Raw genomic sequence first — 24,137 nt, 5'->3', positions numbered from 1 at the left:
GAACTATTTTGTTTCCTGATTGTGGTAATAGTTAAAAGAATCTATGTATTTGTTAAAATTCGTAGAACTGTATGCCCCCGCAAAAGTCATTTTTAATGTATACTAATATTTTAATTAAAAAATTTTGTGCCCTGACCAGTCTGACTCAATTGGTTGGGCATCGTCCCCCAAAGCAACGGGTTGCTGGTTGCATTCCCAGTCAGGGCACATTGCCTGCGTTGTGGGTTCAGTCCCCAGTCAGGGCATGTGTGAGAGGGTGTTTCTTCTCACATCAACTATTTTCTCCCTTTCTTTCTCCCTCTGTTCTTCACTCTCTCAAATGAGAATATAATAAACCTTTAAAATTTTTTTGCAAGAAAATATTTTTCTGCCATTGAATCTCTGTAATTTTTCATGTTGAGGCCACATTCAATTTCCCAAAGAACATGTTGGTAATTTTTCCATGGTTTCATCATTTATCATTCTATATCCAGTGAAGTTCTCAAACATTCTGATCTTAGGACTCCCTTTACACTCTTAAATTTTATTGACCCCCAAAAGAGCTTTTATGTATATCTATTTAGTGTAGTTTATTTCTATTAATATTTACTGTGTGAATTCAATATGAAAACATTTTAAATGTTTATTTATTGAAGAAGAATAGTAAACTCATTACATATTGATATAAATGACATGTCTTTATGAAAACTGTATTTTCCAAAACAAAAATTTTGCTTTACATTTTTGCAAATTTTTAAAATGTCTGGCTTAATAGAATATAGCTGCTTTCTCACATCTGCTTCTGCATTCTATCTGTTATGACATCACATGTCATGTGTTCCTGGAAAATTTCACTATACACTCATGAAACAATGAAAGTAAAAGGACAGTAACATCTTTGTTATTATAAAAATATTGTTTACATCCTTGAACACACTTTGAAAACCACTGCTTTAGAGACAGCAGAAATATGGGCTGGTCCTTGACTTGTATCTTCAGTAGCACCCTGACTGTATGTTGATTACCATTGGACTTCGGTTTTCTTTAGGGAGATTTCCAACCACAGTCCTTAACTGACCACTGTAAGGTTTTTGACATTTACAGTGAATTTATAGGTCTTTGATACCTTGGTTTGAATTGGCCTGAGTTCTAAAATATTGTATTATAGTCATAGTTCATTTGCAAGATTTTTTTGGCATACTATAAACATGTCTTCATAATGTCTCACCTTATGCCAAATTTTTGAAGCTGCATATGTGCATGCTGTGATGAAATTATAAATATAGATTATAGGTCTAGAAATGACCGAAAGGTCCACAATGCAAAGAAGAGATAACAATTAACTAACTCAGAGTTCTGTTATGTTAATCCCACAAATACCTTTCAAATTATAATTGTTTCCTCAGTAGATGTATATTGGGCCTCTTCCCTGTTTGCATCTCCATGGAAGGCATTGCTGGGGACTCAGAGAAAAGTAGGGCATGGTATCTACCCTTCATAAACTGTATAGTGAACAATATTCATACTTTGTAGTTATTAGTTTATATTATTTTCATCATCCCAACAGTTAACCTTCTCTTACATATTTTTAGAAAGTTAAAAATGTGTTCATTCTACATTGAAATATACATTAATTGACTTCAAAGAGCTATTTTCTTTATTAAAGACCATAGAGAAATTCTGAAATCAGGGCAACAGAACTCTAAATGAGCGGTTTGGTGGTGGCTACAGCACAGTGCTATGTTTTAGTGTAGCTTCATCCATTCTCTTCTTACCTCTCCCTCAGTTGCTTCTTCTTCTAAAGAGAAAAATAAAGATACTGTAACAATGAAACTTATCTACATTCCCTTTGGTGAGGGAGCAGATTAAGATCTGGTGATATATTCAAGTACAAAATGTACCTTCACTAAAAGTGAGGTCTGCTTTAGTCTTGAATTATATGGCGAGGGTCACGCCTTTGTGTGAATCAGTGCCCTCTCCCCAGAGTTCCTATTTTAAAGTGCCCATCGGGCATCACTGCTCAGAGGTCCCACAGATATCTTCAGTCCAGATGTCTCCTGCCTCAGTGCCTTGTTTGCAAGTTCCCTCCTTTTTTCACAGTTTCACTGTGTCAGTCCCCCTTTTCATACACCTTCAGGCTCTTCTATATGCTCAACAATTCTTCTCAAACACACACGCAACTTTATTTTTGCCTTAGCATTGAACCACATTGCCCTTTGTCTCTGCGTTCACTTCCTCGTCTCCAATTTATTCCTCCTCTACTATATCAATCAACTAAAACCACGTTTCCCGTGGTCACAAGGGTTCTTCTAATTCCCAAATCTTTTTACTTTTTTTCAGGCCTCATCTTACTTGACTTCTCAATAACAAGTGAACCTTTCTGCTACCTCTTTCATTTCCTTGTTTGTTTGTTTTGAAACTTCTTTCTTCTTTCCCTACTTGTTTCCCTGTTGGCTTTTGCTTCTCTTCCCTCCAAAGCATTTTACTGCATCCTTTGTCTCTGCCTACTGTTAAAATTTTTGATAATTCCATCCTCTTCCCTCTTTCCAAAAGACTTCTATCTGTGGGAAATTTAATTCATTCCCATAACTTTAGGGCATATCCCTATACTGATAACTCTAAGTTCTTTATCATAGATGTAAGCTTTTCTCTCCTGAGGTCCAAACCTGTCTTTATAACTGCATGATAATATTACCTAGCCCAAGTGATTTACAGGGCCCTCAAAGCCAAAGTCTTCAGATTCAACCCAGTTATCTCTCCTCCACCCCGCTGACCTACTCTGTCTCTGTAATTCTCAGCAACTATACCGTCCATTCATTTAGCTAGTCTGTAATAACTTAGTGAACACCTACTATGTACTAGATATTTCTTGAAGTTTTTTAGATATGTCCTCATTTAATAGTAATAGCAGTAGTAATAAAAATAATGATAATAACAAGCTAACACATTTAGGTAGTATTTATATGCTGGGCACTATTTTGAGTATTGTACATATGTTAATTCATTTAATCCTCACAACACTGTAAGTTGCATAGTTATTAATTTCATTTTATAAATGAGAAAATTAGGCTCAGAAAGGTAAACTTCCTTAAGAAAGTTATACAGTCAGTAATCAGTTCTGTCTGACATCAAAGCTAATATTCTATACTATTAGACTGCCATAACTATCCCTCCAGGTCAGACTTCTCTCTTTCCTATGCCATGCACATCTAAATTATGTCTTTTCTGCCTCTAAAGAAAGTACCTATTGTCTTCCAGAGACCATTATTCTACCCAATACTCCTAAGGGATTTGGCATACTTCCATAAGTAAATTCTTTACTGGGATGGCCACATCTTTTGGAGCCAGGAGCCATGCAATTGCCTTTTGCATAGCATATTCTAATAAGTTATCATTATCATTTCTTTTTACTAACTTTCCTTACCTCATTGCCTTCGTGACCCTCTATTTTCTCCTTCTAGCTTCCTGTTAATGTGTATTGGCTCCCTATAGCACTTTACTTATATTGCCATCATAACTAACCTGCCACATTATGTATTTATTGCTGAGCTATCTCTTCTTGTTTACATGTAAATATTCAAAGATAGTCACTTATTTCTTTGTGTACTCCCATGCCCAAACACAGACCTGACACATAGTAGGTGCTCAGATAATATTTACTGGGTATACAGAAAAAAAATTGCATTGATGATTTTGGAGTGGGAAATAGGAAGATCTTGACAGTACTGTACATATATGGAATATTTTCTTTTTGAAATTTTATTCTTTAAATTTTTTGATCTTAAAATGTTTTGTTCTGATTGGCAGGTCCATCTCTGGGGAATATGAAGATTTAGTTGGGACGTTTAGGAAAATTATTTTTAAGAGTTCTAAGCAGTAAGGTTATGTGCCATCTGGCTTCATATTCACTCACTGGTAGCCAAGTATGCACAGGAATGGTAACTAGATATTCTCCCAACACAAGAACCATGAATTATTTCTTTCAAAGTAGCAGGTGGAATTTAAATACCAGCCTGTTGGACCTCCTTTTGCTACTTGAATCACTTAGCACATCAGTGGATCCATAATATTCCATTTACAGATCCATAATATTCCATTTGTGCTGCATTGATTAATTGAGATGAACAAGTTAAAATCCATCACCACATCCCTGCATAATATCAAAATGAATTTAGTTGGTGTTAAATGGACATATGTTTTTATTGTCTCAAAGATTAACTTTTCCAAAAATATGTGTATATATATATGTGTATATATATATATATACACATATATATGTATATATTTCTGACTTGAACAGTACATAAAAATTAGTAAATAGGGCCCCATTAAAAATACTTATAATGTATATAACACGAGTCCCAATAGCATTTCTAATGTCCATTAATGCTTATTCTGAGGATCAGAGCTCATTTTACTGAGCCATTTAGTTAAACCGTGTGATTATTTAGAAAGTTAATTCATGCATACTAAAATCTAGCTTAAGTAATGCAGAGGGTAGGAGGTAAAACTCTATGGAGATGATAGTCCTTTTTGTTATTTAATGATCAGCCATAATTAACTTGCAAATTTGAAATAATTAGAACAAATTAAAGGTATTTAACTTTGCCTCCCTAAAGAAAAATTCAAATTGCACCAAATGCAGCTTTAAATTATTCAAATCTCAGAGGTCTAGGCTAGATTTTTTTTATAATGCCTTTTCTATGATGAGAATACCAATCTGCTTTTTGTCAGAAGGCATCCTATCAAGTAAGTGTTCTTTGTGTTTAATAAATGACAGCTATTCTTCTTTGTAAAAGTATTTCATCTCCCAAGACTACATCAGCATTTCTGTGGCATTTTAATTCAATAAAACAAAAGGTTAATGTTTTTCTACTTTTTAAAGAATGCAAATACAAGTGGTATTCAATTGGTCCTGAATGACATTTAAATTTTGCCATTCAAGCTCAGACTATCGTGACATAGGAGATTTAGGCAAAATAGTAAGAAAGATTCAAGGAACTTTGGATTATTAGAATTTTATGGAACTTAAAGAACTGAAAATGTTTGTCTTTTCCCCATTCTAAATCAAGACTACTCAGTTTCCTACCTACTATTTTGTAATTTCTATCCAATAAAATATGGAGATATCATTCAATAAAGTCTTAGTAAGCTAATAATGACTTATATAGTGTGGCAGTCCTAAATGCCATGAGTTTAAACTTTTTTTTTCTGCTGTCTTGATTTTGATCAATTTACCATCACTTTAACAGCTCTAACAGATGCTAAAAGAGACTAACAGAACTATTCCTAATAATTTCATCATATCAGCGAATGATGTTGTCCTACCTTAGTCATAGCTCTTCAGTGAATTTTGTACATATTTTATCTGGATTGTGTGAAGTGATAAGAAACATTGATCATCTGACAGGTTTTGACTTTATGGTGCCTCATACAGTGAATGAATGATTACAAAGTATGTGGTCAGTGAATGTTTTTTAGTGTAGTATCTGGTTCTACATAGTTTTGGAAATAACATATAGTTACTAATTTTGATACATCTCAGTATATCTAAAAAATTTTTGGTAAAATTTTTTCTGCTGTTTTACTAAATTTTATTTTTCAGTCAACTTTATTGAACTTTACATTTCATAAAATTCATACATCAAGTTTGATGTGTTTCGACACATGGATATACCTTGTAACTAACACCCCAATTAATATAGAAAGTACCTAACACTCCAGAGCGTACTTTGTGTCACTTTTCAGGAAACGCATTCAACCCCCCACCCCACCCCACCCTACTTCTCTTTAACCTCCACCCTCCAGCCTCTGGCCCAGGCAACCATTGATTTGATTTCACTCATGTAAGGTAGTGAAATGAAATAGTGCATACTTGTATATGCATCTTTTCCTCACTATATGATTTGGAGAGTTATGTATGCTGCTCCATGTTTCGTTAGTCCGTTACCTTTTCACTCTTGAGTAGCAGTTCATTGTATACTACAAGAAGTTTATCTGTTAATTTGTTGATGGACATTTAGATTGTGTCCAGATTTGGGAAGGAAAAAAAACCTGAGCTGCTAAAATAATCCGAGATCATATTTTGGATACAAAACTTTCATCAGATATATGTATTGTGAATATTTTCTCTCAGTGTGCTACTTGCCTTTTTATTTCCTTAATGTTGTTTTTGAAGAACAGAACTTTTTTATTGATGAAGGTTAATAAAAAATAGTCTCCTATATTCTCTTATAGGAGTTGTAGAGTTTTAACTTCTACATTTAAGTTTATAAGTCATTTCTAATACACTTGTAGGGTGGGACAGGGCTCAAGGTTCATTCTTTTACTGTCCAGATAGTTATTCTAACACCATTTGTTGAAAATAATACTTCTTCATTGCATTGCCTGGTGTCTTTTCAGAAGCCACACACCCATACACATTTATGGATTTCTCTCCCATCGATCTTGATGTCCATTGTTAAGTCAGTGACACATAGTCTGGACTACTTCAGCTTTGTAATAACTATTGGAATCAGATCCTGTGAGTCTTCCACTCTTCTTTTTCTGATTAAAACCCCTTTTAGGCATTCTAGGATCTTTACACTTTAGATTCAGTTTATCAGTTTCTATTAAGAAAGTAGAATTATGATTAGATCAATTTTGGAAGAATTTATTCTAAAAATGTTGTTTCCCAGCATCTCTACATTTATTTAGGTCTTTTAAATTTTAACTCGGTAATACCAGGTAGTTTTTCATGTGATAGTCTTGCACATGTTTTATTGAATTTACTAGCACTATATAGAAAGATTAATTTATTTTAATATTAAAATTTTTATTGATTCATTTGAGAAAAAAAAGAGAAATGTTGATTTGTTGTTCCGCTTATTTATTCATCAGTTGATTCTTGTATGTGCCCTGACCAGGCATTAAACTGCAACCTTGTTGTATTGGGACGATGCACTAACCAACTGAACTACCCAGCCAGGGCCAGACTTATTTATTTTTGAATATTTACCTTGTGTACTACAATCTTGCTAAATGCACATCTTCTATCAGGATTTTGGTTCTTTTTTTGGCAGATACTTTCAGGTTCATAGTTACATTGTCTGGCACTGTAACAACAGCTTTATTTATGCCTTTCCAAGTTTCTTGCCTTTGTTTCTTGTTCTTGACTTACTGCATTGGCTAGCACTTCCAATACAATATTGAATAGAAGTGGTTAAAGAAGATATCCTTGCTTTGTTCTCAATGAAAAGGCATTCAATAATTCACCAATAAGTATAATCTTAAATGTAGGTTTTTGGTAGATGCCCTTTTATCAGATTGAAGTAAGTTCCCTCTTATTTCTAGTTTGCTGAGAGTTTTTGTTAGAATTTTTTCAAATCCTTTTTCTGCATTTATTGATATAATCATATGTTTTTGCCCCTTTATTCTTTTTATGTGATGATTTACATGGACATATTTTTTGGTAATGTTAAGCCACCATTACATTTTGGAAAAATATTCATTTGTCTATGAAATAGTATCATTTTATGTATTGCTGGATTTGATTTGCTAATATTTTGTTGAGAATTCATGTATATCTGTTCATGAAGGATACAAGTTTCTAATATTTCTGTATTATAGTAACTTAATCAGATTTTGGTATCACACAGTAACATAAACTGTGTTAAAGTGTTTCCTCTTCTATTTACTGAAATAAGATTACTAATATTACTAATATTTCTTCTTTAAATATGATAAAACTTACTAATGAAGCCATCTGATCAGTTTTCTTGGTTGGAATGTTTTGCTTATGAATTCAATTTCTTTACTATATATGAGGACATTTATATTATCTGGTTCTTCTTGAACCAGTTTTAACAAGTTATATTTTTCAATAAATGTATAAATTTTAGTTCATTTCAGTTACTGAATATAGTGCCATAAAGTTTTCATGAAATATTCTAAATATTGTTATACTATCTTTGGAATCTGTAGTGTTAATCTCTTCTCTCATTCCTGATCATTTGTCAATTGAGTTTTCTTTTTATCTTAGTTTGTCTTGGTAGAGATTTATCAATTTTATTAATATTTTCAAAGAGACAACTATTGAGTTTCTTTTGTATTTCTATTGTTTGTTTATTTTATAGATTTCTACTCTGTTGTTTCCTTCATTCCACTTATTTTATATCTAGTTTTATCTTCTTTTTGTAGCTTCATAAGATGGAATATTATATCATTGCTTTTAAGCTTTTCTTCTTTTGAAATGTAGGTGTTTGTTATTTTCCCTCTAAGTATTGCTTCTGTATCCCTCAAATTTTAATATGTTGTGTTTTTATTATCATTCATTTCAAAATATGTACTAATTTCTCTTTTGACTTCTTTTTTGACCTATGGGTTACTTATAAGTATATTATATGTCTTCTAAATACTTGGGATTTTTCTAGGTATCTTGTTTTTAATTTTAAATTTCACTCCATCTTGGTCAGGTTATATATTATATAAGTTTTTATTCTTTTGAAATAAATTGAAACTTTTTTTATGGCTCAACATGTGTTTTATCTTGGTCCATAGTTGATGTGTACTTTTAAAAATGTGTATTGTGCTGTTGAGTATAATGTTCCATATATGTCAATTAAAGCAAATCGATTGATGGTATTGGTCAATTCTTCTGTAACCTACTGAATTGTTGTCCTTTTCTTCCAATCAATTGGTAACAAAGGAATGTTAAAATCTTTAGATAAGATTGTGAATTTCTCCACTTTTCTCTTTAATCTTCTCAGTTTTGCTATGTGTATTCTGAAACTTCGTTTTAGATACATATGTATTTAGGATTGTTATGTGTGTCTAATGATTTTTTCCTTTAATCATAGTGAAGTATTTTAATCATGATGAAATATTTCTCTTATGTCTAGTAGTACTTCGTCTTAACATCTACTTTATTTGATATATAACCACTCCAGCCTTCCATCTGGACTGCTTACATGCCATATCTCCTTCTATCTTTTTACGCCAACCTATTTGTTCTTTTATATTTAAAATGTGACTCATAAGCAACATATGGTTTAGGTTCTACAATTTTCTTTAATCTGACAATTTATTTCATTTGATTTGAGTGTTTAATTCATTTCAATTAAATTGTTGATACTGTTGGATTTAAGTCTGATTTTTTTCTTTCTTTCTATTTATCCCATCTGTTCTTTGTTCTTCTGTTTCCCCTCCTCTGACTTTCTGGGGGATGGGGGTGAGAGGGAAAATAATTTAAAAATCTTTAGTTTTCTGTTTGAATTCCTCTTGTTTTATTAGCTTTACAGCTTTGCATTTTGTTTAGTTATTTCTGAAATAACTAAATACTTCTGCCACTTATTAAAGTCTTTGTGGTACTAATATTGTGGAATTTTATATAGAATATAAGAACTTTTCTATTACATAGATATATTTACCTCCTCATTCTTTGTGATATTATTGTTGTATACATTACAGCTTGGTGCATTATAAATCCCTTAAAAGTATTATTATTTTTGCTTTAAATGTTCACATATCTTTTAATGGCATTAAGAGAAGATTAAGAAATACACATTTTATATTTATTCACATATGTACTATTTCTGATGCTCTTCATTTTTTTCTATACATTCAGATTTTTATCTGATGTCATTTTCCTTTAACCTGGAAAACATATTATTTCTTATAATGTTAATCTGCTGCCAACAAATTTTCCCTGTTTTATCTGAAAATGTTATTTCTCCTTCACTTCTGAATAATATTTGTGAGATACAGAATTCTGATATAACATTTTTCTTTCCGCTTTTGTTCTTTTCCTTACTTTAAAGATACTGTTTCACTATCCCCTGGCCTTCATTGTTCTGATGAGAAGTTAACTCTAAATATCATTATTCTTCTATATGTAATAGACATCTTTATCTGGTTGTTTTCAAAATTATCTTTATTTTTGCTTTTCAACAGTTGTGATCTGTTGGTCAAAATTTTTTTGAAATCAGATTTGGGGAATAATCTGCCATTATTTCTTTAAAATAATTTTTTTTCAAGTTTTTTCTATCCCTGTCTCAGTCTCATCTCCCTCTGCAATTTCAGTTATATTTGGTAGGCAGCTTAATATTGTCTCTAAAATTCCCGAGACTAGAATGTTCTTCAGATTGCCTCATATCTATTGATTCTGCCAGAAAATTCACACAACTCTATAATCTTTCATCTCCATTTTCTAATTTTTATTTCAATTACTGTAAATTTTAGCTCTAGAATTTCCATCTAGTTGTTAGTTTCTATCTCTCTGTTGAGACTGCCTCTCTGTTCACTCATTAAGACCATCTTTTCCTTTATGTACATCAACATATTTATAATATAATAGCTGATTTAAATAGTCTTTACCTACTAAGTTCAACATCTGGGCCATCTTTTGAATTTAATTGACTGATTCTTTTTTTCTTAACTGTGGGTCACATGTTCTCTTTTCTTCTTATGTCTTGCAATTTGTATTGTATCCTGCATATTTTTAAACTATTTATTTATTTTTTTAGAGAGAGGAAAGGGAAGGAGGAAGAGAGGGAGAGAAACACTGGTCAGTTGCCTCTTGTATATGCCTGACCTGGACTGAACCTCCAACCTAGGCATGTGCACTGACTCAGAGTCAAACCAGTGACCTTTTGTTTTACAGGAGGATGGCCAACCAACTGAGCCACTCTATCTGTTCAGGCATATCCTGCATATTATTACACATTTAGAGAAATGGATTTTATTATCATTCTTTGAAAAGTGTTGATTTTTACACTTCCCAGTGATTCAATTACCTGCTAGTCACCTTGAACTTGGATAGGTTTGTTGTTATATGCTATGTGAGGGCAGATCTCTCAAAAACCTTGGATGTTCCCCAAGCCTCTCTAAATTGGTGACACACAATCTCCAAACTCTCATCATAGCTTAATTTTAGGTTTTATTAGAGGTCTACAGTGAGCCTTTTGGCCCTGGCTGGTTTAGCTCAGTGGATTGAGCGTCGGCCTGCAAGCTAAGTGTCGCTGGTTCGATCTTCCAGTCAGGGTACATCAGAGAAGGAAAACTCTGACTCCAAAAAACCTCCGCTGCCTTGCGGCATACCTCTTCAGGGGAAAGGCTAAGGGAGTAAACCCCGACAGAAAATCCGGAGCCGGAGTCCCTAAGGCGGTTTGACGTTGTAGTCAACACCGGCAACTCCTGCGGCGCACCTGAACCCAAGCTGTATCGACTCCGTCTTTCCCTTGGACCCTTCAGCTGCGAAGAGAGGGGGGGTCTGCTGCATGGGCAACAGCAGACCCTCCATATTACCTTGCCCAGGCTCTGTAGCTTCAGCGTCATCGCATGATGTCGATTCAACACGGGAGGAGACAGATACCATGTCACTCCCGAGTCGGACTGCACAGCCATTCTCGGCGGTACAGATAGACTCTTAAGAAGCTACACCATCGTCTCTCAAGACGGACGGCTGCCGACGACGACAGTGAGCCTTTGTCTAGGATGTGGACTTTCTGGTGTCTCCCCTGAAGTCCAGGACATTAATTGCATCTCTCTGTTTTGTGTCAGCACTCAAATTTTTCCCAGCACTTTCCAATTTGTAATATTTCTATATTTCTGTTCTGCATTCAACCTTGTAGCAGCCACTTTTTGATAAGTCTTACAGTGAAAAGAAAAATAAGCAATAGAGAAAATCTACAAAGCTAAAAGCTGATTCTTTGAAAATGTAAGTCAAATTAATAAGTTTTTCAAGATGATCACATGCTGTAGAGAGAAAAATGATCAATATCAGGAATGGAAAAGAAGATATCACCATAGATTCTAACAATATTTTTTCAATTATCAATAATTGTGCCTCAGATAAACCTCATTGGCTATTATACTACCACTGCTCAAAGCTAGACCTAACAATATTTTTAAAGAACTTAAAGAACATTATGAATAATTTTACAAGTACATTTGACAACTTAAATGATATAAATTTATTTTTTTATAATTTATTTATTTATTTGTTTGTTTGTTTATTTTATTTTTAGAGGGGAAGGGAGAAAGAGAGGGAGAGAAAGATCACTGTGTGGTTGCCTCTCACTCACGCCCCCAACTGGGGACCTGATGTGCAACCTACTCATGTGCCCTGACTGGGAATCGAACCAGCAACACTTGGCTCTCAGGCTGATGCTCAATCCACTGAGCCACAGCAGTCAGGGCTAAATTTTTTTTTTTTTAATTGACAATATACTAAAATTCATACCAAAAAAGTAAAAAATATGAATAACCTGTATTTGTTAAAGACATTTAATTTCTAATTTAAAAAATTCCCAAAAATAAAAGTACAGACTCCTAAAACTTGTGAACTTTACCCCAGCATCTATAAAAGAAATCTTACACATTTTTTCAGACTAGAACAGGGTTCCTCAGCCTTGGCACTATTGACATTTGGGCCAGATAATTCCTTTTGGGAGGTACTGGTCTATGCATTGTTGGCTGTGCATTATAAGAAGACATACATCCCTGTCTTCCACCCATAAGGCTAACAGGAACCCCTTCCCCGACTTGGGACAGTCAAAAAACTCTTCAGATGTTGCTAAATGTCCCCTGTATGGCAAAATTCTCTCCTTCTGCCCCACTTGAAAACCACTGAACAAGAGAAAGAACTTTTCCCAACTCCTGTTGTGAGACCTGCAAGATAAAAGCATTAGAAGAAAAGAGAATGACAGACCAGTCAATCTTTCTCATGAACATAAATGCAAAACAAAATAGGTTTTAAATTTATTTTTTACTTTTTAATTACAGTTGACATACAATATTATATAAGTTTCAAGTGTGAGTAGACATTGTAAAATTTACGGAGCATCCTGATAGATCTCGTACTCACCTGCCACTATACATAGTTATTAAAATAGTGTTGACTAGATTCCCTGTGCTGTACTTTGCATCCCCTGACTATTCTGTAATAACCAATTTGTACTTCTTAATCCCTTCACCTTTTTCACCCACCCCCCAACCCGCCTTCTATCTGGCAACCGTCAAAACATTTCTTAACAAAATATTAGGAAATTAAATCCAGGAATATATAAAAAGGATGATCTAGCTTGACTAAATAGAGTTTATCTCAGGAATACAAAATTGGCTTAACATTTGAAAGTCAATTTGCCATATTAACATAATAAAGAAGAAAAACATCATCTCAAAGAGATGCAGAAAAAGCATCTAACCTAGCTTTTCCAGTGCTCATTCATTATTAGGGGAAAAAAATAACCTCTCCTCAAATTAGAAATATGATAGAGGATATGAACAAAGATGCATTCTCTTTAATAATGAACACTTTCAGGAACAAGGTAAGGATGTCTGCTAGTACTACTTCTATTCAACATGCTACTGGAGATCCTAGCTAGTATGATCAACCATGAAAAAATTAGAAAGAAGTAAGTAAAACCATCATTATTTTAAAATTAACGTGACCAGCTACAGAAACAATTACTAAAATCATTAGGTGAATTTGACAAACAATTCAAGTTCAAATTTGACATATAAAAGTCCATTTTATTTCTATATCAGCAATCAGCTATCCTATGGCAATAGATATAAAACAACAATTATTTAAGAAAGCTTAAATAAATGGAAAGAAAAATATACCATGTTCTTGGATTGGAACACTCAATAATAAGATATCAATTTTTTCCAAATTGAAGCTTAGATTCAATGCAGTTTCAGTCAAAATTCCAGCATACTGCTATAGAAATTGGCAAACATTCTGAAATGTGAAGGGTCTAGAATAGCAAAGACAGTCTTTGCAATTTAGAAGAATAAATTGAATGACTTACATGCTGCCTATTTTTAGGTATGTAAACTAAAGTTATGTAATTAATACAGGTTGGTATTCACCTTAAGACAGATAAATAAGTCAGTGGGGCAGAATGGAGTGCCAAACTAGACCTGCACACTCATAGGATCAGTTGCTTTTGACAAAACCGCCAAGCAATTATGTGGAAAAAGGAAAGTCTTCTTAACAAATTATGCTGGATGTACTGGATATAGATCTAGGGGAAAATAATGAAACTTGACCCTTATCTCCCATCATACCCTAAAGTTAATTTGATCATGGGTGTTAGAGCCTGATTCACAGAGGAGGGTGGCATGGCACAGAGTATCAGACCTGTACTGGGAGGTGAGGGCTTTGGTACTGGAGACTGGGTTGGTGTAGGGTGTTGGAGCTTGGGCCTTGCATTTACCTTCAGTCTGATGCCCTCCCTGGATCCTAACCCTGGAGCAGGCTCTCAGCCCGCTCTTTCTGCTTTCACATATGTGTACATAAACCCCAATACAAATGTATGATTTTTAATTGTTAGGTCTTCAACATTGTAGAGCAGTCTATTTCTTGTTCTTGCCTGTTTTTGTCTTGAATTGTTTCAAGACATTCGCCAAACCTTCACCCCTCTCAGTACCCATTTCTTTCACTTACAGGAATGAATTTACCTTTGCCTTCACCAAGAAAATTGAAAGTGAAGCATATACTTCCTCCCCTGTCTCTCAACCCCACCACCCTAAAGTCAGTCAGCCAACTAGCAAAAACTAGTTATTGATCCAACTGCTTTCTTGAAATATCTTCCCAAATGTTTCATAGGCACCTCAAGCTACATTTAATTTCACCCACCCTTCCCAAATCTTCTCAATATTGCTTATCCACTCAAAGTTCTGCCAATCATCTTCAACTCCTTTTTATCCCTCACTTTTGACATCCAAACACCCATGATGTTCTGCCAATTTTAAATCCTGAATATGTTTTCAAAGCCATCCCCTTACCATTTCTGCTGCTTCTCTATTTCAGATCCTCATCATCTCATCAGAGCTGTTTCAGCACCTTCTGACTCATGAACTTCTGGCAGTCTGTTCTCTGAATGGTGCCAGAGTAATTTTTCATAAATTTGAGATGGATTATGTCATTTTTTCCCCTTACGGCCCTTCAGTGACTCTGCCTTGCCTGTAAGATAGAGTTCAAATCCCTTGACACGGGGAAACCAAACCTTTTATGGTCTGACACTCCCTTATCTGTCCTGTCTCACCTTCCTCTTCTCCCTATCCCATACCCCACAGTTGATGCTGTAACAGTACCAAACTATTTAATTGTCCAAAAACATATGATGAACAAAATTTTACTAGTTGGTATATTTGCTAATACTGTTTTTTTCTTCCATCCTTCATTCTTCCTTATCTCCTGCTTAATCGCTAAGATTTAGTTTAAATGCTGCAGAATTTCCCTGCAGTTATGCAGATAGAACTAGGTGCCCCTGCCTTTGTGTTCCCATAACAACTTGTGTATTCCTGAATTACCACTTTTATCAGATTTTAAGTGATCTATTTCCATCTCTGTCTCCACCTTTAAAATCACTTTGAGGACTGGAACAAGGCCTTTGTATGCCTATGTTTGTATACCTCGTACCTAGCATATATCAAGTACTCAATAAATATTTGTTTCCATGTTTGCCTACACCAGCTCCATAGCATATTATCCTGCCATGGAGTATTGTCCTCAATTGATAGCTGGTGAACATATAAATGAATGATTGATTTGATCATTTATTGAACAGGGAGAAGGAACCCAGAAGTTGAGACAAGTGAAGTTTTTCATATGAGTGATAGGGGGGATGGTGATTGCATCAAATGAGAATGCAAATAGATGGAGGATCTAGTTTCAAGATAAAGATGATGCATTGCTTTAACAAGAGTTGGCTTGGGAAGACATCCTTGGCGGCTTTTCAGCAGATACATGATCAGGTCAGCAGTTGTGGACAGCACTGTGGGCTGGACAAACCTGGTTAGACATCATAATTGAAGATACAATGGTGCGGCAGGGCTCACTGAGGCAGTGCTGAGGAGGAAGATAAGGAGGACAAGGATAATCTTCAGGAATGTCTGAGTTTCGGGGGAGGAAGTAGAAGAGTTTTCAGTAAAAGAAGCTGAGTAGAAGCCTAAAACTATTAAAACAATCAAGATAATACGAATATCATGAAAACAATCAAGATAATACATATATTATGAAGTTCAAAGGGAAAAGTTTCAAGAAAGGAGCTAGTTGTTGAGAGGTGATCTAGTAACAAGCAAGACTGTTGAAAGAGAAAAGGCTGTTAGATTTGTCCCTTAAAATATAGTTTTACTAGGTATGTCTGTTAAAATTAATTGCTGTTTTAGAAGTTTGGCAGAGAAGGGAAGGAGAGAGGAGACAATAATATAAAGGAGATGGTGAAAGTTTTTGTTTTTTGATTACAAAAGTACATGCCTATTAAAACATTCAAGAGTATATAAATTAAATGATAAGAGCCTTTCATCCATTCTATTTCTACTTCTCTTCTCTGGTTTGATATTTATTCATAACTTTAAAAATAATTTTTATATATTTTGTCTACAAAAATGAGATCCCAGTATATATTTTTTGTTGCAAATTATTTTCTTTTTTTTTTACTTTGTAGTATATCATGAACTTTCTGCACAATATAAAGAGAACTACACACATCATTTTTTAATGGTTGAGTAATATTCCTTATGATGGATATATCATAGTTTATTTTCTTACTCTCCTATTGAACAATACTTGCCCTCAGATTTTCACTATTACAAATAATTCTGCTGTGACCATCCTTAAACAAATATTCTCATGCTGTTGTTTATGTAAGTCTATGGGATAACTTTTTAAAAATAAAATTATTAGGAGGATAGGTGCATTTTTATTTTATTTGTATTGGCATATCACCCACAAAAGGGCAATACTAATTTGCAGTTCCTTCAGTAGTGTATTAAAACACTTGTCCACGCCCTCGCTGACACTGAGTAGGATTATACTTTCGCACTTAAGAAAAGAGGTTTTAGTTTTAGGTTTAGTTTTGATTTTTAATGAAAATTTTTATCTTGTTTTGCAATCCTAGGAAAGAATCCAGTTGAGAAGAAGAGTAGTTTATAAGTATTAAGAAAAGGAGATGATTGACAGGCCATAGTCACAGAGGGCATAGGTCAAAATGGCATCAGGAGTATGAAGAAAAGGTGTGATTTTCTTCAGAGATATTAAGAGAGGAATAGCAGATGGATAAGATGGAAATAAATGCAAATGAAAAAACAAATTTTTTATGCAGTCATCTTTATTTTAAGGAAATTAGGAACTTGAGTTCCCTGTTGAGATGGAGGATTACCAGGATAGGGTTTAAAATAAAAGTACTGGAAAGCTCCTGTGTAAACTAGGGTAAAGGAGCTGGAAGCAATCAGAATTATGATTGATCAGAACTGGCTGGTATTGTGAGCTCAGCAGAGTGGGAAATGAATGAATTTAGGGGAAGCCAGTAGTCTTGGTCATATTAAGAAGCAAAGCTGTAGTTGTTGGATTTACCTGGGTTTGGGGCTTCTGGGTTGAGGTAAACTTATCTTACATTCACAATGAGGTAGGTTTACTCTCCTGTTTTTCTGTCCCATGAACAGAAGTTATATGAGCTAAGATACACATCCATTAGTTGTTCTTAGTGGGAAAGTGATCCCTGGGTTCTGGTAAAAAATAAAAAAATAAATAAAGAATATAAATTTAATACATTGCCTTATGCCCACATAAAGCCATATTGCGTGAAGGCATTTAATTTCTTTTTTTTTAATTAATAAATTACAATATGAACAAACATTACTAAAAATTCTGATCAATACGAACAGAAGGCTGGCGATTTTGATGGGTTTACATGATTTGACTTCTGGCCCAGGACCACCTGGGATTAATAATGCATCTAGTAATACTCTGTCAATTCTTTCTTGTCTAGAGATGATCTCTGCTTCTGGGGAGTTTAAACATCTTAACTCTTAGGATCTTACTTTTTGAGTAAATGTCTTTTTTTTCTTCACTTCAGTTTTCACTTTGTTTATGGGCAAAGGGAAATAAAAACCAGTGTCATGAGTCTATGATGAACTTAATTTAGAAGGAAAAGGCTGGTAGTAGAGTAAGGGATATATGTATATATATATATATATATATATATATGTGTGTGTGTGTGTGTGTGTGTGTGTGTGTGTGTGTGTGTGTGTATCGTTCGTTCGGCAGCCGTCCGTCTCGAGAGACGATGGTGTAGCTTCTTAAGAGTCTATCTGCACTGCCGAGAATGGCTGTGCAGTCCGACTCGGGAGTGACACGGTATCTGTCTCCTCCCGTGTTGAATCGACATCTTGCGATGACGCTGGAGTGTCCTCTCCAGTGAAGCTGAAGCTACAGAGCCTGGGCAGGGTGATATGGAGGGTCTGCTGTTGCCCATGCAGCAGACCCCCCCCTCTCTTCGCAGCTGAAGGGTCCAAGGGAAAGACGGAGTCAATACAGCCTGGCTTCAGGTGTGCCGCAGGAGTTGCCGGTGTTGACTACAACGTCAAACCGCCTTAGGGACTCCGGCTCCGGATTTTCTGTCGGGGTTTACTCCCTTAGCCTTTCCCCTGAAGAGGTATGCCGCAAGGCAGCGGAGGTTTTTTGGAGTCAGAGTTTTCCTTCTCTGATGTGCCCTGACTGGAAGATCGAACCAGCGACACTTAGCTCGCAGGCCGACGCTCAATCCACTGAGCCAAACCAGCCAAGGGCATATATGTATATATATATACATATACGTATAAAATCAGATCATTACTCTCCAAAAAATAAAATGTTATAAGGAAATGTGCTAAGGTGGGAACACAATTTATTAGAAAGAAAAGCATACGTGCATGTGTTTATTTTTATTAAAATTCCTTTTACTCTATATTTACTTTGTTGATTTATAATGAAATTACGTGAGGACAGAGATCAGTTCTTCCGTGTGCACTATTGTACTACTACCTTCTTTTATACTTTGGATACATAATAAACACTGTAGCTACTGAAAATGAGAATCACAAGTGCATTTTTAGGCAAACTGGTAATATTTTAATTCCTAATATTCATTTTTAATACTTGGAAACATTTTAGTTATGCAGGTCTTGTTTTAGCATACGTTTTTACTTCTACAGACATTCTGGTTTTTACTTAGTCATAGTCTGTGACTTTATTAGTACTTCCATGGGTCTGAATCTCATTTCCCCAACTCCAAATATAGGCTTTTGGAGGATAAAACCATTTCTTCTCTAAGTTGTTGTGGTAGGACAGAAAATAGACCTTTGGTATTCCCTGGCCCCACGTCCCAGTTGGTTGGGGCATTGTTCCATGCACGAAAATGTTCCCAGTTCATTCAGGCCGGGGGAAAAGCCTAGGCTGCGAGTTCAGTTCCAGGTTGGGGTACATACAGAAAGAACCAGTAGATATTCCTCTCTTACATCCATGTTTCTCTCTCTCTCTCTCTTTCTCTCTCTCTCTCCCTCTCTCTCCCTACCTCCCTTCCTTTCTCTCTCTAAAATCAATGGAAACATGTCCTCACGTGAGGATTTTTAAAAAGTAGACCTTAAATTATTTTAATTATACATCAAAAAAAAAAGAAGAAGAAACTTTTTACTACCATGAATTGCATTTTAACTCATGCTGAATTTATGTGCCTTTGTGTGCTCTGTATCCCTTCTATGCCCTGCAACTCATTCATACGTTTTTGTTTTTTTTTTGTTATTTTTTTCAGTTTGTTGAAGTCAACATGTGATGGCCGGCTGCTTGGAACATCATCATCCATCAAAAAGTACCAAGAGTCCGCTAACAGTGGAGAGAATAGAAAAGAGAAGAAGACAGTTGGGTTTCAGTCACATGTGGAAGATGATGCCCTGTGCTCATGTCAACAGAAAGACACATGTCGACCCCAAAGAGGTAAGCTTGGCATCTATAGTAGCAAAATGAGAACCTGTTCGGGGCAGGTGGTTGCTGGTGGCTGCTAGCCAGTAAACTCCAGATGACTTCCTACAACCCTGAGCAAGAGTTAAATATGTTACAAACTGACATGTGCCTGCCAGGCCAGAGGCAGCACATGTAAATCAGTGAATTACATCAGCATTTCTCTTCGAATACTTTTACAAGAAATAATCCAATTTGTCCCTCTTCTGCAAGCAGCAAACTGTAAGAATTATTCTGTTAGTAAATATGGCCATAGACACAAAATAATGTTCAAAGTGAGTAAAAAGGACAAGAGATTGAACATAAATCTCTGCCAGGAAAGTAAACTCTTAACAACTACAGTTAATCTTCAATTTACTGGAAATATGGGGAGGGTGGAGGAGAGGTCATGGATAAATTCTACACTGCGGCTGAAACAGAACCTCATAAGTTTTAAGCATATATTGCCTAGCAGTCTTTTGAGTACCAGTAATTCTTCCTATTTTAATATGTCATGGATACTTTTTTTAATCAGTTATAAATAACTGTGTGAGATGTTGAGTGAATCAGTTAAATTTAATTCCCAGTTGTTTCTAGAGTGGCTTTGGCTTAATCTCTCCTGAAATTATTAAGGGATTTTGGAGCAGAATGGAACAGGTCTGAGCTTTTGTACAGAGTTATACAGGAAACAAAGGCCAAAAAAGGGTTTCAGAGCACCCTCTGCTCACACCTCTTTCTTGACATCTTTCTTAGCAATGCTTTCCTCCTTATTTACCTCTTTTTTAACAGGTAGCACCAGTCCATCTCTACTGTTAAGCAATCAACTTTTCATAATCTCTGTAGCCACTCTCACACTTTATCTGAGAAGCGTGCAGTGCTTTATGAGAAAATGTTATGGGTGTGCCACTCCCTGCCTTTCCCTTATCTGCCAGCATTGTCATGGTTTTTTATTTAAATTATGATTAACCTAGAAAGTGTTTAATCCTCTCCCAGATAATTGATACACAATAATTAGTCTCGCTTTAAGAAGGGACTATCTATTGTTTGAAACAAAAGCAAAAGTTTATTTTGTTTGACATAAGGAAAAAGTTCAGCAGACCTCCATTGCTTTAAGGCAAACGTAGAAACAAAAATGAAATTCAGGAGGCTTATGTCCGAGGTAGAATCTTCTTTAGTTTCTCTGTCAGCTGTCCTTCAGGAAGGGGAACTCTTACTTTGGCTTCCTCTAATCTTAGTCGTTGCACTTGGGAGAGTGGAGAGCCTGTCAAAACTGGTGTGGTGGTTGCACTGCAAGGCTTAACGTAGCCTTCTTTTAACTTGTCACCAAATTTGTGTTGTGTGTCAGCACTAAAATAAAATGGCAAAATGAGAAAAACATAGTGTAATAACAAAGGGACAAATAACTTGCATGATTGGTTAAGACCACGGCCACCTTAGAAAGCTACAGTTGGAAAGGCACTTTGAGAAAGGTGTCATCTGGCCAGCCCTTGCCGGGGCGGACATTAATCTCTCCCCAGCCCAGCTACAGAAGCCAGAAGCCTGGAAAGGGCTTGTGTCCAAAAAAAAAAAAAAAAAAAATCAATTTCTAATTTGAAACAAAATCATTTTTGACTAACAGGGGTTCAGAACCCATTACTTTTTGCTGTATAGTCTGCTGACATTTCAACACTTTCTGTTGTGCACAATGAATCCTAATAGTCATTTTATAATGTTGCTATACCAATCAATTTAACCAAGAGAAAGCTGTTACAATTCTGCAAAGTTTTCAGGAACAGTTTTCACTCAGGGCTTTATTTTTTTCATTAGTTTTTTTTTTTTTTTTCCCCTCCCTCTTTTGTAGGGAAGGAGTTATAGCATTGCAGTGAAAACTTGAAACTTTTATCTTTTCAAAAGAGTTCTGTCGTAAGGCATTGTACTCACAGGAATTATTAACTTTTTTTTTCTACTCCTAGAAAAGCTATCTTGTATTTTTTCTCTTCTATTCTTCTAATATGAAGCATTGGCAAAATTACAATATACCTGATCATTGAGAGAGGGCCCCTTTGAGTCATTCTGCTCACTGCAGAGCTGGTATTCACGGATTCCAGCACAGGGAAAAGTTATTGCATTGGCATTTGCTGTGGCACCCAACCAAACGGGAGACAGCTTTCCAAGCTGGGCTGCAAAGGCTTTGGACACCTGTTTATCATGAGGCCAGTGACCTAGCACTAATTGCCTAAGTTATACTGCGTGGGTTTCCGTCTCCTTAATTGCTTTCCCTCTGTTTAGTGTATCAGAATTTTTTAATATACTTTTCCTCTGTTTTATGTCCTTTGTTTCTTTTGTTGTTTTTTAATTATTAAGCACTACATAGGACATTTACTGCAGGACCATTAATCTTTATTACCAACCTCCTCCTCTTTTACAACTCTCCTACCCCCCTCACCATTCTGTCAACTTTATACATACTAAACATGTAAAGAAAAGAAAAAGAAAAAAAGACCTAACTCATCTCAAGAAACCTTGTGATCACAAAAATACGTACAGTATTGTCAGGATTACACTTAAAGTATAAATTGTTTTTCAATCAACAATGCTTGGATGTTCTATTTTAGTTGCTTTTATTGAACTATGTGTAAAAAGGAGACATTACTTAAGGAAATCTAAACTTGAGTCAAGAACATCTAAGCCAAAGGCACAAGTCTGGAAAAAGGATTTCTCTTTTCTTCCTTCCTACACAGCGGTGTTTTTATTCTCTCCCAGCTTGTCTGGAACCTTCTCTTTGTGAGCAGTCACTGATTCACTTTCAGAGGAGCCCGAGAAGCTGAGGGCATTTTTTCCCTGTTACACCAAAGTGCTAGTGGAGGCTGCGAGGCCACTGAGCTCACGTGTTCCAGAACTGAAATATCAGGCTTCGGGGCTTGTCACTGCTCATCCCTGCCCCTGCCACCCCAAAGCCCACTGCCCCATTTAGTGCTGTCTTCCATTTGTCACTCTTTCATTGATCTCTGAATCCCCTTAAAACTTTGAGCGAGGATGAATCTAGAGGAATTTCGATTTACCTGATGGTATTGACCATGCCTTTCATCTTGTCTTTGGGTTTTTTAGGTTATGTAATATACAGCGGCTGTCACTGATTGAGGCCCCAGAGGGGCTTCCAAACACTTTTTCTTTTTTTTTTTTTTTTTACTGGCAGAGGATTATTGTAGACTCATCTGAAATAGACTTCTAAAAATGGCACTGCCTTGAAAGTCCAGAAAACTGAGGTTTCTGTCATTTTCTTTTATTCTAATTGCAATTTAATTTATAGACAATAAAATTGCATATGCCTTAAGTGTGCAGTTTGAGAAGTTTTGACAATGTATCTGTGTAAACACCCAGTTTAGATGTAGTGCATTTCCTTTATTCATGACAGCTCCTTTGTGTTTCTTTCCAGTAGTTCTCCCACGAGGCCTCTCTCCTTGGCTTGCAGATGGCTGTCTTCTCCATATGTCCTCACAAGGCTTTTCACTGTGGGCCTGCCTCCCTGGTGTCGCTCCCTCTTCCTATAAGAACACCAGTCGTTGGTTTAGGGCCCATCCATATGACCTTGTTTAATCTTAATTAGCTCTGTAAAGGCTCTCTCTGCAAATACACTCTGACATGTACTGGGAGTTAGAACTTCAACATACGAATTTGGCAAGGGGAGAGGACATAATTCAGTCCATAACAACTACTTATTTCCTAATCGTATGGCCTTTTATTTTTTTATCTTATTATACTACTAGGACTTTCATTACAATGTAAAATAAAATGGTAAAATGGACTTTATGCGTTGTTTCTGATCTCATAGGGAAAAGAGATATTCTTTTACCATTACGTATGATTTTCACTGTGGGTATATTTTGTAAATGCTATCTATCATATTATAAAAGTTCCCACCTCATTTGCTGGGAGTTCTTATTGTAGTGAGCATAAAATTTTATTGAAACTTTTTCTGCACCTACTGAGATGGTCAAAGTGTAAATTCATGAACAACTTTGGAAAACAGTTTGGCATTTATTTATTAAAGATAAAGAACAAATACCCAAGCAATTTCTTTTTAGGTATATCTACTAGAGAGAATCTCATACGCACAATGATTAATTTATAAATATGTTCATAGCTGTATATTCAGTTAAGGTGGGCTAAACTTTGGTAACAAGTGGACAAAAAAAATCAGTAGTTTAAAGAACAAGAAGTTTCTTTCCTTGTTTTGTAATGGTCCAGGGTAAGAGATGAGGTTGACAGCAGCTCTGCTCCAAAGAATGATGGCTCTACCACCTTTTTGTGCTTTCCAAGATCACCTTAATCTTTGCAATGACATAGAGGTGGCCAAAGCTGGCCCACTGCTTATTTTTGCAAACAAGGGTCACTGGAACGCAGCCATTTTCATTTTTCACATGTTTTCTGCGGC

General features: G+C 35.5%; 1 protein-coding gene and 1 non-coding gene across 2 annotated transcripts in view; one reads left to right on the top strand and one right to left on the bottom strand.

Annotated features, from left to right (window-relative positions):
* The window catches only part of KIAA1328 (KIAA1328 ortholog), a 255,457-nt gene that overhangs the window by 199,345 nt on the left and 31,975 nt on the right, over positions 1 to 24,137 (top strand). The window contains exon 9 of the mRNA XM_090285632.1: positions 19,539 to 19,720. Coding sequence (XP_090141758.1) covers positions 19,539 to 19,720 — 182 coding nt within the window. The remainder of the gene's footprint in view (positions 1 to 19,538; positions 19,721 to 24,137) is intronic.
* On the bottom strand, positions 11,707 to 11,848 carry LOC150002644 (U4 spliceosomal RNA). Its single transcript, XR_016512858.1, has one exon. It is a non-coding gene; the product is annotated as a U4 spliceosomal RNA (small nuclear RNA).

This window comes from Furipterus horrens, unplaced genomic scaffold, assembly GCF_987537825.1.
Source record: "Furipterus horrens unplaced genomic scaffold, mFurHor1.1.pri manual_scaffold_8, whole genome shotgun sequence".
Taxonomy (NCBI): Eukaryota; Metazoa; Chordata; class Mammalia; order Chiroptera; family Furipteridae; genus Furipterus; species Furipterus horrens.
Note: the sequence above shows the minus strand (reverse complement) of the source record. Positions and strands in the feature narration are given on the sequence as shown.